The sequence below is a fragment of the Mesoplodon mirus genome (genome assembly GCF_964341445.2).
Source record: "Mesoplodon mirus genome assembly, chromosome: 3".
Classification (NCBI taxonomy): Eukaryota; Metazoa; Chordata; class Mammalia; order Artiodactyla; family Ziphiidae; genus Mesoplodon; species Mesoplodon mirus.
Genome location: NC_138978.1, coordinates 179,185,969 through 179,199,554, shown reverse-complemented (window position 1 = coordinate 179,199,554; position 13,586 = coordinate 179,185,969). Strand labels below are relative to the sequence as shown.

At 43.2% G+C, this 13,586-nt stretch overlaps 1 protein-coding gene and 1 long non-coding RNA gene across 5 annotated transcripts in view; both read left to right on the top strand.

Annotated features, from left to right (window-relative positions):
- Positions 1-4,426, top strand: part of DISP1 (dispatched RND transporter family member 1) — a 213,251-nt gene extending 208,825 nt beyond the window's left edge. For all 4 annotated transcript variants that reach the window (XM_082612077.1, XM_082612075.1, XM_082612076.1 and 1 more), the window contains exon 8: positions 796-4,426. In XM_082612077.1, the coding sequence (XP_082468203.1) occupies positions 796-4,407 (3,612 nt within the window). In that variant the 3' untranslated portion in view covers positions 4,408-4,426. The remainder of the gene's footprint in view (positions 1-795) is intronic.
- Positions 4,427-6,183: 1,757 nt separating this feature from the next.
- On the top strand, positions 6,184-11,249 carry LOC309800762. The gene is made up of 3 exons (XR_014293501.1): positions 6,184-7,119; positions 10,197-10,250; positions 10,914-11,249. It is a non-coding gene; the product is annotated as an uncharacterized lncRNA (long non-coding RNA).
- Positions 11,250-13,586: the final 2,337 nt, after the last annotated feature.

The window sequence follows — 13,586 nt, the reverse complement described above, 5'->3', positions numbered from 1 at the left end:
GAAAGTTCCCCAAAAGGGGGAGTTAGCCAACTTGAATAAACTTTGAAAGATGTGGAAGAAATAATTAAATTCCTACTGAAGTATGTTATTACTTTTATATGTTTATTTAAAATCATATATATATGTATATATATATACACACACATATAATTTTAATTTAGAAACATTTTCCCCCTCTACTCATATATCAGGAAACAATTTTATTCCAGGTTTTTCATGCGTCTTTGGCTTCTGACATTACCAGAATCACTTTTTTGAGTCTGACAGTTATCTAGAGACTATCATCTTTGCCTCCAAGTTGACTGAAATATAGTACCTTTGTCACCAAATATTTCACGCTGATTACCAGAAATTTTAGTCAAAGCCACAAGTTCGTTTTATATATCAATTGGGCAATTGTTCTCTTAATTAATCCCATAGGTATACATACATAAGCTTCACAGCCTATCCATTTTATTGCTTTTTAAAGTGACTTTGAAAAGGCTTGTTTACTACAGAGGTGTTAATTTTACCTCCTTTTTGAAACCAAACTGGCATTGATTGAAATTGTTTCACACTTGTATGTCATCCCCAAATAGGAGTTTGTTGTTCAAAATGAAGTAACCTAGGGAGCCTTCTGCAGCAGAAGAGAGCAGATTTGGGGGGAAAACTCACCTTGTGTTCAAACCGATACCTAATTCAGAGAATGATTCTATAACTTCTGTAACTTTCCTGTCCCTCAAGGCCACCGTCATTCAGACCTTTCTGTGAACTGATTTTAAACGTCAGTTCTTCCGCGTGTCTCTGTCTCTGCAGATCAGATCTCATCCCCAGTTTGGTGATCTCTGCCAGAGGACCACGGCCGCTTCCTGCTGCCCCAGCTGGACGCTGGGGAACTACATCGCTATTCTGAACAACAGATCATCCTGCCAGAAAATCGTCGAGCGAGACGTTTCTCATACCTTGAAGCTACTTCGGACCTGCGCCAAACACTACCAGAACGGCACCCTGGAGCCGGACTGCTGGGACATGGCGGCCCGGAGGAAGGACCAGCTCAAGTGCACCAACGTGCCACGGAAATGTACCAAGTACAATGCTGTGTACCAGATCCTCCACTACTTGGTGGACAAAGACTTTATGGCCCCAAAGACAGCCGACTACACACCCGCTTTAAAGTACAGCATGCTCTTCTCGCCCACAGAGAAAGGGGAGAGCATGATGAACATTTACTTGGACAACTTCGAAAACTGGAACGCTTCCGACGGCGTCACCACCATCACCGGGATTGAGTTTGGGATCAAACACAGTTTGTTTCAGGATTATCTTCTGATGGATACTGTGTATCCTGCCATCGCCATCGTGATCGTCCTCTCAGTCATGTGTGTCTACACCAAGTCCATGTTTATCACTCTGATGACCATGTTTGCCATCATCAGTTCCTTGATTGTGTCCTATTTTCTCTACCGCGTGGTGTTTAACTTTGAATTTTTCCCTTTTATGAACCTCACTGCACTCATTATTTTGGTGGGCATTGGGGCGGATGATGCTTTTGTCCTGTGTGATGTCTGGAACTACACCAAATTTGACAAACCTCACGCGGAAACCTCAGAGACGGTGAGCATCACGCTGCAACACGCCGCCCTCTCCATGTTCGTCACCAGTTTTACCACGGCGGCTGCCTTTTACGCTAACTACGTGAGCAATATCACAGCCATCCGATGCTTTGGGGTATACGCGGGGACAGCTATACTGGTGAATTATGTTTTGATGGTCACATGGCTTCCGGCCGTGGTTGTCCTGCACGAGCGGTATCTTCTCAATATCTTCAGCTGCTTCAAGAAGCCCCAGCAGCAAATATACGATAACAAAAGCTGCTGGACAGTGGCCTGTCAGAAGTGCCACAAAGTCCTTTTTGCCATTTCGGAAGCGTCTCGAATTTTTTTTGAAAAAGTATTGCCGTGCATCGTCATTAAGTTTCGCTACCTATGGCTGGTCTGGTTCCTGGCCTTAACTGTGGGCGGGGCCTACATCGTCTGCATAAACCCAAAGATGAAGCTGCCCTCTTTGGAGCTGTCCGAGTTCCAGGTGTTCAGGTCGTCCCACCCTTTTGAACGTTACGACGCCGAGTACAAAAAGCTTTTCATGTTCGAGCGCGTCCACCACGGAGAGGAGCTCCACATGCCCATCACGGTCATCTGGGGTGTGTCCCCAGAAGACAATGGCAACCCCCTAAACCCTAAGAGCAAAGGGAAGCTGACCTTAGACGGTGGCTTTAACATCGCCAGCCCAGCTTCCCAGGTCTGGATTTTGCAGTTCTGTCAAAAACTGAGAAATCAGACATTCTTTCACCAGACTGATGAACAGGACTTCACCAGCTGCTTCATTGAGACCTTCAAGCAGTGGATGGAAAACCAGGACTGCGATGAGCCTACCCTGTACCCGTGCTGCAGCCACTGGAGCTTCCCCTATAAGCAAGAGATTTTCGAACTGTGCATCAAGAGAGCCATCATGGAGCTGGAGAGGAGTACGGGCTACCATTTGGATAGCAAAACCCCAGGGCCGAGGTTTGATATCAATGATACCATCAGGGCAGTCGTGCTAGAGTTCCAAAGCACCTACCTCTTCACACTGGCTTATGAAAAGATGCATCAGTTTTATAAGGAGGTGGACTTGTGGATTTCCAACGAGCTGAGTTCTGCCCCCGAGGGCCTCAGCCACGGCTGGTTTGTCAGCAATCTGGAGTTCTATGACCTCCAGGACAGCCTCTCCGACGGCACCCTCATCGCCATGGGGCTCTCCGTGGCCGTGGCCTTTAGTGTGATGCTGCTTACAACTTGGAACATCATCATAAGCCTTTACGCCATCATTTCGATTGCCGGAACTATATTTGTCACCGTCGGTTCTCTCGTCCTGCTGGGCTGGGAGCTAAACGTCTTGGAGTCGGTCACTATTTCGGTTGCGGTCGGCCTGTCTGTAGACTTTGCCGTCCATTATGGGGTTGCTTACCGCTTGGCCCCGGATACCGACCGAGAAGGGAAGGTGATCTTCTCTCTGAGTCGCATGGGCTCTGCCATTGCCATGGCCGCACTCACCACCTTCGTGGCTGGGGCCATGATGATGCCCTCCACGGTTCTGGCTTACACCCAGCTGGGCACCTTCATGATGCTCATCATGTGTATCAGCTGGGCTTTCGCCACCTTCTTTTTTCAGTGCATGTGCCGGTGCCTTGGGCCGCAGGGTACCTGTGGTCAGATTCCTTTACCTAAAAAACTCCAATGCAGTGCCTTCTCCCACACCTTGTCGACAAGTCCTAGTGACAAGGGACAAAGCAAGACACACACCGTGAATGCTTATCATTTAGATCCCAGGGGCCAAAAAGCTGAAATGGAGCATGAGTTTTACGAATTAGAACCTCTGGCAGCCCACAGCTGTATGGCCTCTGAGAAGACCACTTACGAAGAGACCCACATCTGCTCTGAACTTTTCAACAGCCAGGCAAAAAAGCTAGGGATGCCTGTACACACAGCTTACAACAGCGAACTCAACCAAAGCACCAAAAATGAAACCAGCTCTGCCTTGTTGCAGCCCTCTCTTGAACAGCACACCATGCGTCACTTCTTCTCTCTGAATCAGAGATGTAGCTGCCCAAATGCCTACAAACCTTTGAAATATGGCCTGCCATCTTGCCAGCAGATGCGTGACTGCTTGTGCCACCAGTGTGCTCCGACTGCCAGCAGCTTCATGCATGTCCAGAATGGCCTGGCCCCTCTGAAGGCTGCACACCAAGCCCCCGAGGGCTTCGTGCATCCCATCCCACACATCCACCACTGTCCCTGTCTACAGGGCAGAGTGAAACCCCCTGGAATGCAGAATTCTCTGCCCAGGAGTTTTTTCCACCACCCGGGTCAGCACATTCAGGTCCAAGAAAAACTCGGTAAGACCAGCGTACACAGTCTTCAGAGCCTAGAAGAGCATCTTCCAAAGATGGCAGAGCCGTCGTCATTGGTCTGCAGGAGCGCTGGAGCTTCACACAAAGCATGCTGTGCTCCTGAGACACACCAAAGGGGACTCTGTAAAAACAGAGACATCGGGAACGTGGAGGGCAGTGGAGGGGCTGCAAACAAGGACTCCAGTTCAGTGAGTCCAACTGACAAGGCAGAAAGGCAAGTGGAGCCAGGCCTGTCACAGACTGATGTCATCGTAAACTCAGAACACTTCAATCAGAATGAACCCCAATTCATCTTTAACCATTTAATGGGGGAGGCTGGTTATAGGTCCTGCCCAAACAATCCACAAAGTCATGGCAGGATTGTGAGAGTTAAGTGCAGTTCTGTGGACTGTCAAATACCAAACATTGAAGCCAACGTGCCTGCTGTATTAACACACTCGGAACTTTCTGGCGAAAGTTTGTTAATAAAAACACTTTAATAAATATTGTATTAAACCAGTGCCTCAATTGTTCCTTTGAAATGGAAGTAAAATCCAGAAGTTTAGAAAGGGAGTCCAAAAATATAGGAACAAGCATGTTTAACTTTGTCAAAAACCATGAGGTATTTTTAGATTCCATATGAACAATCAACAAACTCACTTATCTAATAAGTGTTAGCTATTTGGGATTTTAGATTTTCAAAAAGTACAGTTGTTTTTTTACATTTATACCCAGCTTGAAAAGTTATTGTCTCTCTTTCTCCACCCTCTCATAGCAGTGAGTCAGAGATTTAGAGTTTGAATTATCTAGAACTTTCATTTCTCCCTGGCAGTTGTATTTACCTGATACCCTTATTCTGGTGCCTTTGGTTGTCAGTAATAAGGACTTTTGATGACTCAAAACAAACACTGATTTTAAGAGAGCTACTTCAGTTGGGCTCCAGTAACTAAACAACATTAAAATTTCTATTTTTGGTGAGGCTTCATTCAGAAATGAATCGCCAAGCATTTAAATAGTGCATTCCACCTGTCTGCACAGGTAGACTTTACATGAAGCCAATGACCCATTTATATCTAAATTGGTGTCTTTTGTCCACATTAGCCAAAATGTACAGTTGTTCCATGGTTACATCTATTCACCCAGGAATCATGAGCACCATCTTGTGTCAGGTGACAGTGATGTTAGTGTCACAGAAGGGAAAGCACAGATGAAGAGAGGTGATTACCTGAAATTATGCTACATTTCTTAAGATAAGTTGCATCTTGACCAAGAGAGCCCCAGGTCAGATGAGCCCCAGCCCCCTGAAGCAGTCAGAATAGAGGAACTTGTTCTATGCAGGTTTGTTTCCATCTTGGCCCCTCAGGGGATGTGTTCAGACGGCTGCTTTCTCCTGGGTTCAAGTGTCTCAGGATGTGCACGGATGATTTTACTGGGCAACTAACACGTGGAAATGCTGAGCCTGCAGCCAGCATCTTAAATGACACTCGTGCGTCTTATATTAGCTCAAGCTCCAGTCCTTGAGCTGTTGGAGCACACTTTCTGGGTAATTCTTCAGATGACATAGCCTCCTTACAGGGTGTCATCTGATACTGTGTGCATTCCTGCCCCAGACAGGGAGAGTTCCACTGCATTCTTCTTCCTTCCGGGAAGTTTGGTCCTCTGAAGGATATTGGAGGGAATATTTCTAAATACAACATTCTTTCCAAAAGTTATTTTCTAAGGATGGTTTTCCAACTTAGACCTGCGTGTTATTCAGGACCTGAAAAAAGCTGTCAAGAGTTGGAAGGGAGGGCTTCCCTGGTGGTGCAGTGGTTAAGAATCCGCCTGCCAATGCAGGGGACACGGGTTCGAGCCCTGGTGGGGGAAGATCCCACGTGCTGCGGAGCAACTAAGCCCGTGCGCCACAACTACTGAGCCTGCGCTCTAGAGCCTGCGAGCCACAACTACTGAAGCCCGCGTGCCTAGAGCCCGAGCTCCGCAACAAGAGAAGCCACCGCAATGAGAAGCCCGCGCACCGCAACAAAGAGTAGCCCCCGCTTGCCGCAACTAGAGAGAGCCGTGCACAGCAACAAACACCCAACGCAGCCAAAAAGAAATAATAATAAATAAAATAAATATTTTTTAAAAAAGAGTTGGAAGGGGTCTTGTGATTCATTGACTCCAACCCACCTGCACCAAACCACATTTCCGTTAAGTAGCTTTCCAGCTTTTGCTTGAATACTTCAGTGACAAGAAACTTACTATCTGACTACCTTGGTTGAACCCAACTCTGTTGTCCTGTAGTTTTTCTACACTGTTCGGTCCTCATTCTGTTCTCTGATGTGAAAACACACATCTTTCATCTCTTTGCCAGATGGCATCCCTAAAGAGATTTGAAAACAGTAATCATGTCCTCCCATAACATCCCCATTTCACTCAACTGTTCTTCTCATGACCAGGTTTTAAGCATTTCAAACATTGACTGAGCAATTATGGTCTCTGGATAAGTAAGGTTATCAAACTCCCTGCCCAAGTGTGGTACCCAAAACAGACTCCAATACAGCACAGGAAGGAGGACCAGCCCCAGGGAGACAGGATGATACTTCTGGTAGTTCACTTAGAGATGGAAATAACTTTTGGCTCAAGCCTTACAGCTAGCTGCCTCTCGTGCAGCTTCAAGGAAACTCAACCCACTAGGTCTCTCCCACACATACTGCTGCTAAGCTGCCTCTTCGGACCAGTTCCTTTGTAACCCTGACTTCGGGATCATATGTGCATCCCTAGTGCACTTAATTCTTTATTTTTTAATGGATTTATTGGAGTCTAATTGCTTTACAGTGGTGTGTTAGTTTCTGCTGTATAACAAAGTGAATCAGCTATATGTATACATGTATCCCCATATCTCCTCCCTCTTGCGTCTCCCTCCCACCCTCCCTACCCCACCCCTCTAGATGGACGCAAAGCACCGAGTTGATCTCCTTGTAGTGCACTTAATTCTGTTAGAAAAATCCAAGGAAGAGAAGGGAACACTTGAAAATAGGACTCTCAATCCCCAACACTAGATTCTTTGTTTTTCTTCTGAAATGTGTAAACATAAAGTTGGCCAGTGAAAATGTAGTGACCCAAAGTTTTTTTGTTTTTTTTTTTTTATACTGAGCATGGACAGAGATTGAATTGAAGGGCAAAGGAGGAGCAAACTTCTTTCCAGAGAGTCCAACCTGAAAGACTTTCAGGTGAGCTGTCATTTCATTTAGAAAATAAAAACTGGAGTGAAAGGGACCTAGGAGGAGGAGAGGAGAAGTCCTTTGTCTTCTCCCTTGGGCCTCAGTCCTGTGCTGCTCTTGGCCTGCTCTGCACCTGCTCTGGTTCCAGGATGCCAGGGGGGCCTGTCTTCCCTCCCACCCCCACCCCTTCTGCTTAATTACCCTCAACCTTGACTGTGGCCGGAACCTTTCCACATTGATTTCATCTACAGACTTTGGACTTTGAGTTGACTGTGTTTTTCATGCAGGAATTTTCTAGAGAATTTGTTACCTGGGACTAGAAAGCTTTTTTAAAAATATTATTCCTCATTGCTGGGCAGCAAAGGATCACTATTTCTAGCTCTGTTTCACAAAGACATTTCATCCATTGTCCTAGAGGTACTGCAAAGCAGAGAAGAGGCTAAATTGTAGTAGGGGAAAAGAGTCCTTTCACTGTGAAATATTTGTAACTTGAAGGGTATTTGCTTATGAAAAGGATGTTCTTACTCTCTGTTACTGCAGCAGAACACACCTCTGAGGTTCGATTCCGTGTTACCAAGTTTGTTCCTGACTTCTTCCTTGCAAGGTCACTTTTTAAATCCCTACTTGATTGAAAAGTGTAATAGGCCAAGAGCACAAAGTTTTTCACAGAGAAGAGCTGTATTGTTTGAAATAAACTATTCAAACAATTTTGAATAGTTTATTCAAACCTATTTTTTCCCTTTTTTTTCTTGCAAGATAATATACACAGCCTCATCTGTGTAATATTCATTTCTTGCATATAATTGCTATAAAATGCACATCCTCCTAAAACAACGTCCTTTAAAGTTTGCTAAGCTGTTATTATATTAAATTTCATTACGATAATCTTTGCCCCAGTCTTAATCATTCCCAATTTTAAAACTTTTGCAACGGGTGATTTGAAGAGTAGTTTTACAAATGTGGTCTTACAGGAGATTAGGAAGTGTTCCTCGTTCACATAGTCTCACATGGAAACCATCTTTCTGCCAGGGGTTAGGACAGATTCTGAAGGAAATATGAGGAAACAATGAGTTTGAAAACAGCTGTGTCTTTTCTCTTTAATGAGGAGAGTCATTTTAGAAGAAAAAGTTAAGCCTATGTTAAAAAAAATCCAAAGACTCCATTGGGTTTTCTTCATAAGATTCAGACATAGTCATGAAAATAGAAATTTGTTGAATCTCAAGAGGGGATTTTTTTTTTAAGGCAGAAAGAACTATTGTGTTCAAATACCCTTTATACCCTAGTGGATATTTCCAAACTGTTTGCTGGCATTTAGTTTATCTCTAGTTGTTATGTTAATCCACAGTGTTTTTTTATAAAACAGCCACTTTCATTAATGTTTAATTTCATACACTAAGAAGTTTCCTATCTTTGCATTAAATATACAGGAAAAAAAGATAAGTAATGTATATCCATGGCTGATTAGTGGAATCTTGTGCCTTTTGTTCTTAACAATATTTTAACTGCCCTAATTTTGGATTTTTCATGGGAAAAAAGTGTCATTTCTCTTTTCATCGGCTTTTGAAACCACAGTATGCACACATAAAAACAACTCATTAAGTAACCAAAATCAACAAAGTTTCTTTCAACTCCCCTAATCCATCAGTTAGAACATGAACTTGACAACACAAGTGCCAACTAGGACATGGTTTCCTAACTCAGCAGAGCCTAATGGGTGTTTGCTGCCCATAAGTCTGACTTGCTGAGACTGGGGGCACGAGAGTGCTGTATGAAGTTGGGAGTGGGGCAGGAAATAAAGCAATGATGTTCTGAGTTCAGAAGTCATAGTATAAGAAATGACTCCTCCAAGCCTGGACATTCCACAGGGATTTTCTTTTAGGGAACCTTGGGAACCATATACTTTTAATTTTCAGTAAGCAGATAAGTCAGTGGCCCAACTTGTTAATAGGAGCTCTGTAGAGCATCTGCCCTCTTCTTAGGGGATTTAAGCCGACGTTTGAAATGCGGGTCAACACCTCCACCGTTCTCACCTGACACCTAAAATTGGATACATTTCATGATTTTGTGCTTATTATTAAAGACTCTGTGGTATCCCTGACCCTGTGACTATAGTGGTAAAGCTGGAGTTGCATTTGATGTCCTCAAATCTACTGGAATAGCTATACTGTGACATTTACCCATCTAATCATATTTTTTTCCACGTAATTTTCTGTAATGTAATCTACAGCTTCCAAAAAGTGAAGGGTAGATTCTTTGCAGCAAGAGATACTTTTCTTTGGAACCAGGTAAGGTTCTTATAAGAGCTGGTTTTAATTTGCAACAAAGTAATAATCAGGGTAAAATTTGCTCAACCTCTATCCACTAATTGGACATTTTTGATCAATGAAATGGAACTGAGCTTTCCACTATTTAAAGGGGAAAGGATTTGCTACATAAATCAATAATCTAAACACGATTACAAACAGCCCCTTCAACCTGCTTAAGAAAACCAACCTCTAAGAGTTTAAAAAACTACTGCAGTGTTACTGCCTTTGCAACATCACATGATCATTTACAAATATCACTGATTAAAAAAAAAACAGGTCCAGTAGGAGTATCTCTAAGCAAAACTTTACCAGATGTTTTCAATGCTAGTTGAGAATATCAAATAGCATCTGTTTTTAAATAGTCTTAAATGTGATCTTTGTTGGAGGCTCCCCACTCCCGTAAGAGCCATTGTTCTACCTTGGGAAGCTCTCTGGTCTGCGGGGTGACCTAGTTCTCTGCATTCTGGCAGCAAGCAAGTGCCTAATTCAATGTAGCCTTAAAGGACGAGCCTTAAAGGACGAGATGTGTAAAGCCACAAGCTTTATCCTTCCTCCCGCACAATTTCCTTTCCTGCAGAGATCTGAGGAAAGGCTTTGAGAAACATGCAAATCTCTGGCAACGTCCTCACTCAGACTGAAGTTCACTCATGTGTGTTCTTTTCTACAGTTTGATCTCTTTACCTTCAGTTTTCTGAAGAGTGTATGTGTTATTAGTCACATATATCAGGTAGGACAGATAGATACTGAATAATCTTGAATTGTTGAATAATTCTTTCACAGATCCCAACTTGAATTTCTTTGCCCTGCCCTGAAAAGGACCCTAGGCTGTGATTGGTAGGTACAGTAAATTTCCTTTGGTGAATGACTTCCCGGCCAATCATGACAAATTATACAGCACTTTGGTAAATACCTACACGTTGCCATCAGAGAGTAAGCAGAGGTTATAAAAGCCCATTTTGAGACAAAATTCAATCCTTCCTCTCAATCACTATGATTCAGAAAACTAATTTAGGCACAAATCCTGCCTTGGTAACAAAAACTGCAATTTTTTTCATCTGTGGGTTGATTCTTTAAAACCACCCTGGGCCGGGAGAACTCATCTTGAGCCCCGTCAGAGATTTGTTCTTCCCTATTAAAGATGGATGGTTGAAGTAGTCTAGGCAGATATTTTTGCCCTATTTAATGATGAAATTGAGGTTAAGGGACTTAACTTCATCACTCAACTGACAAGTGCCAAGCTAGGAGTCCAGGGTTTTTTCCAGGATATGAACATACCATGATTAAGTCATTTTTAAAAATAATTAATCATTCCTTGATACTATCTTAATTTTAATGGTCTGTATGACCACTCTTATGATGCAATTATTCATTAGCCTGTTAATCTTTATTTAGTTCTTATTCAAGGTAGATACATATTTTTCTAGGTTTTTTTTTTTTTTTTTACTATTTATACACGTGAATCCTGCCACATAAAATTTGTTTCATATTTATTTTGAGGGGTTGAAAAACAAAACTCAAGATCCACAGTGGTTTTTACTGCAGTGAACTGAACTGAAAATGAAAACTTCAGAAAATGGACAAACGCTATTCACATTTTTCAGAAAATACACTTTATTTTAAAATCTCCTAACGTGGAACTTTTACTAATACAGACTGACTTTTCCTTGACTTGCCTGCCATCCATTGTACAATAGATTCACTCATTTATGCAACAGATCTTGCTGAGATCCTGCACTGAGCCAACTGCTATCGCAGGAGCGGTACCTGCAGACAATAAGGTCCATGCTTTCCAAGAGCCCAGAGGAGTAACCAGGTCCTTACAAAAGACAAATGACTGCCTGGAGGAAAAAGCAGTTTTATAACACCTGTAACAGATGGAGGATGGATATCTCTATCATACAAATCGAAAAGAAAAGGACCCCCAGTTGAAAAATGGGCAAATGATATACACAAGCACTTTACAGAAGGAGGAATATAAATGGACAATCTGCTCACTAGATGACTTACCATTTTAACCAATCAGGTTGGCCAGAATCTTAAAGATGGATAAGGTCCAGTGTTGGAGAGAATGTGGGGAAAGAGACACTGTTTGGATGAATGAAAATCAACAGAATATTTTGAAAGGGCAGATTCTGACAATGATTGGGAATGTTTACAGTCTGTGATACAAGAGTCCCATTCTAGGAATCTTCCCTTCAGAAAGGACAGCATGAGTATGATGCAGATGTTCGTGACAAGAATCTGAAACAAACTTAATGTCCACCAATAGACGCCTGGTTAAACAAAACGATGCAATTCTTTGTATTGCCCTTAAGAGATGATGCAGATATTTATAAGCTAGCTATGGTATATTGTTACGTGGGAAAAAAATACAGAGTTGCGAATAAAGTGTTTAGAATGATACACACAGACCTTTTAGCAGAGGGTGCCTTTGGGGAGGAGAGTCCAGTGTGGACTAACTAATGATTAACGAAGGAGTAATTTCATGTTATTTATATACGTTTTTCAATGTGCTTATAATATAAGTGGTTTTAACTTTGTTTTAAATATTTTTAAAATAAGACGATTGGGAAATTCCCTGGCGTCTGGTGGTTAGGACTCCACGTCTTCACTGCCATAGCCAGGGTTCAATCCCTGGTCAGGGAACTAAGATCCCACAAGCCACAAAGCACAGCCAAAAAAAAAAAAAAAAAGAAGAAGAAAAGAGAAACATTAAATGTCCAAATGGCACCGTTCAGCATAAGTGCTGTAATCGAGGTGTGTACAAAATGTCATGGGAAACAGAAGGGAAAGGGGGAAGGAATCCTGAAGGTTTACTCTCTATCTATGTAGCCCCTTTGCATCCATTAACCATTTAATCCCTCAATAACCTTTTGAAGTCAGCAATATTATCCCTATTTTATAGATGTGCAAACTGAGGAAAAATCAGGAAACTTTTGTAAGATCACATAGCTATGTAGTGGCAGAACTAGATTTTTGACCCAGGTCTGTGTGTCAGGCTCCCAGACCCACATGCGAACACTTGGTCCAGGTATTGTGGGTGGTGACCAGAGGAGACAGCTACAGCCCAGATGGAAGAAACTGCACAGGCAAGAGTTGACTTAAAAGAATGTAGCCTGGTTAAGGGACCATCTCTAACAACTGAGGATAGTTGTTAAAATTTCTCACACATGATACAGGAAGACTATAAAAGAATGACAGACTCTATAAGTCACAGCAAAATCAAAATCTTTTTTTCTATGGACTTCCTCACTTCCTTGAACATTAAAGTCTGAACAAGGGGCTTCTGGAATGAAGGCAGATCAAGAAAATGCAGATCTGAATCTACACTTCCTGTCTCCCCCAGTGATTAATGGAAAGGGGATTCTGCATGTGTAGTGGACTTTGGCCATCCATGGGTACTCCAAATTTTAACAGTGTCTCCATATTTTTTTTTTTTTTTTTTTTCCTTTTTGCGGTATGCGGGCCTCTCACTGTCGTGGCCTCTCCCGTTGCGGAGCACAGGCCCCGGATGCGCAGGCCCAGCGGCCATGGCTCACGGGCCCAGCCGCTCCGCGGCATATGGGATCCTCCCAGACCGGGGCACGAACCCGTATCCCCTGCATCGGCAGGCGGACTCTCAACCACTGCGCCACCAGGGAGGCCCCAGTGTCTCCATATTTTGAAAGCTTCCCCCATATTGTGAGTCTACCTTCCCATTATAGCATCCAAAACACTGCTTCCCAGCCTCCCTAGGAGTGCCACAAGGCTGCAGACACATGACAGGTTCTACTAATCCAATGTAACCACGTCAGATCTGGGGTTGAAAGTGATGCCACAAGCAGGGATCAGGACATTTATTTGCAAATGCAGGTGCTTCTGGGTTGGTAGATGACAGTAGCTCCCTTACCAGGACCATTCTTCAGTGAGGGGCCAGAAGTTGTGCCTGGGATCTTGGAACAAGTGCCTTCAGCCCTTGCGACATTTCAGGGAGTTTTCTAATATCCCTCAGTAAATCCCCACCCGCTGAAAATCAGCTAGAAGAGATTCTGTTGTCTGCAATTCAGAAACAACACCGATCAACATAACATGGGAACTCTAAGGGGAGAGGAAGAGGTTTTTACAATCTCATCAGTCTCCCCTTCATAAAAGGAATGAGCAAGAAGTGAAATAAACATAAGGTGCACTGGC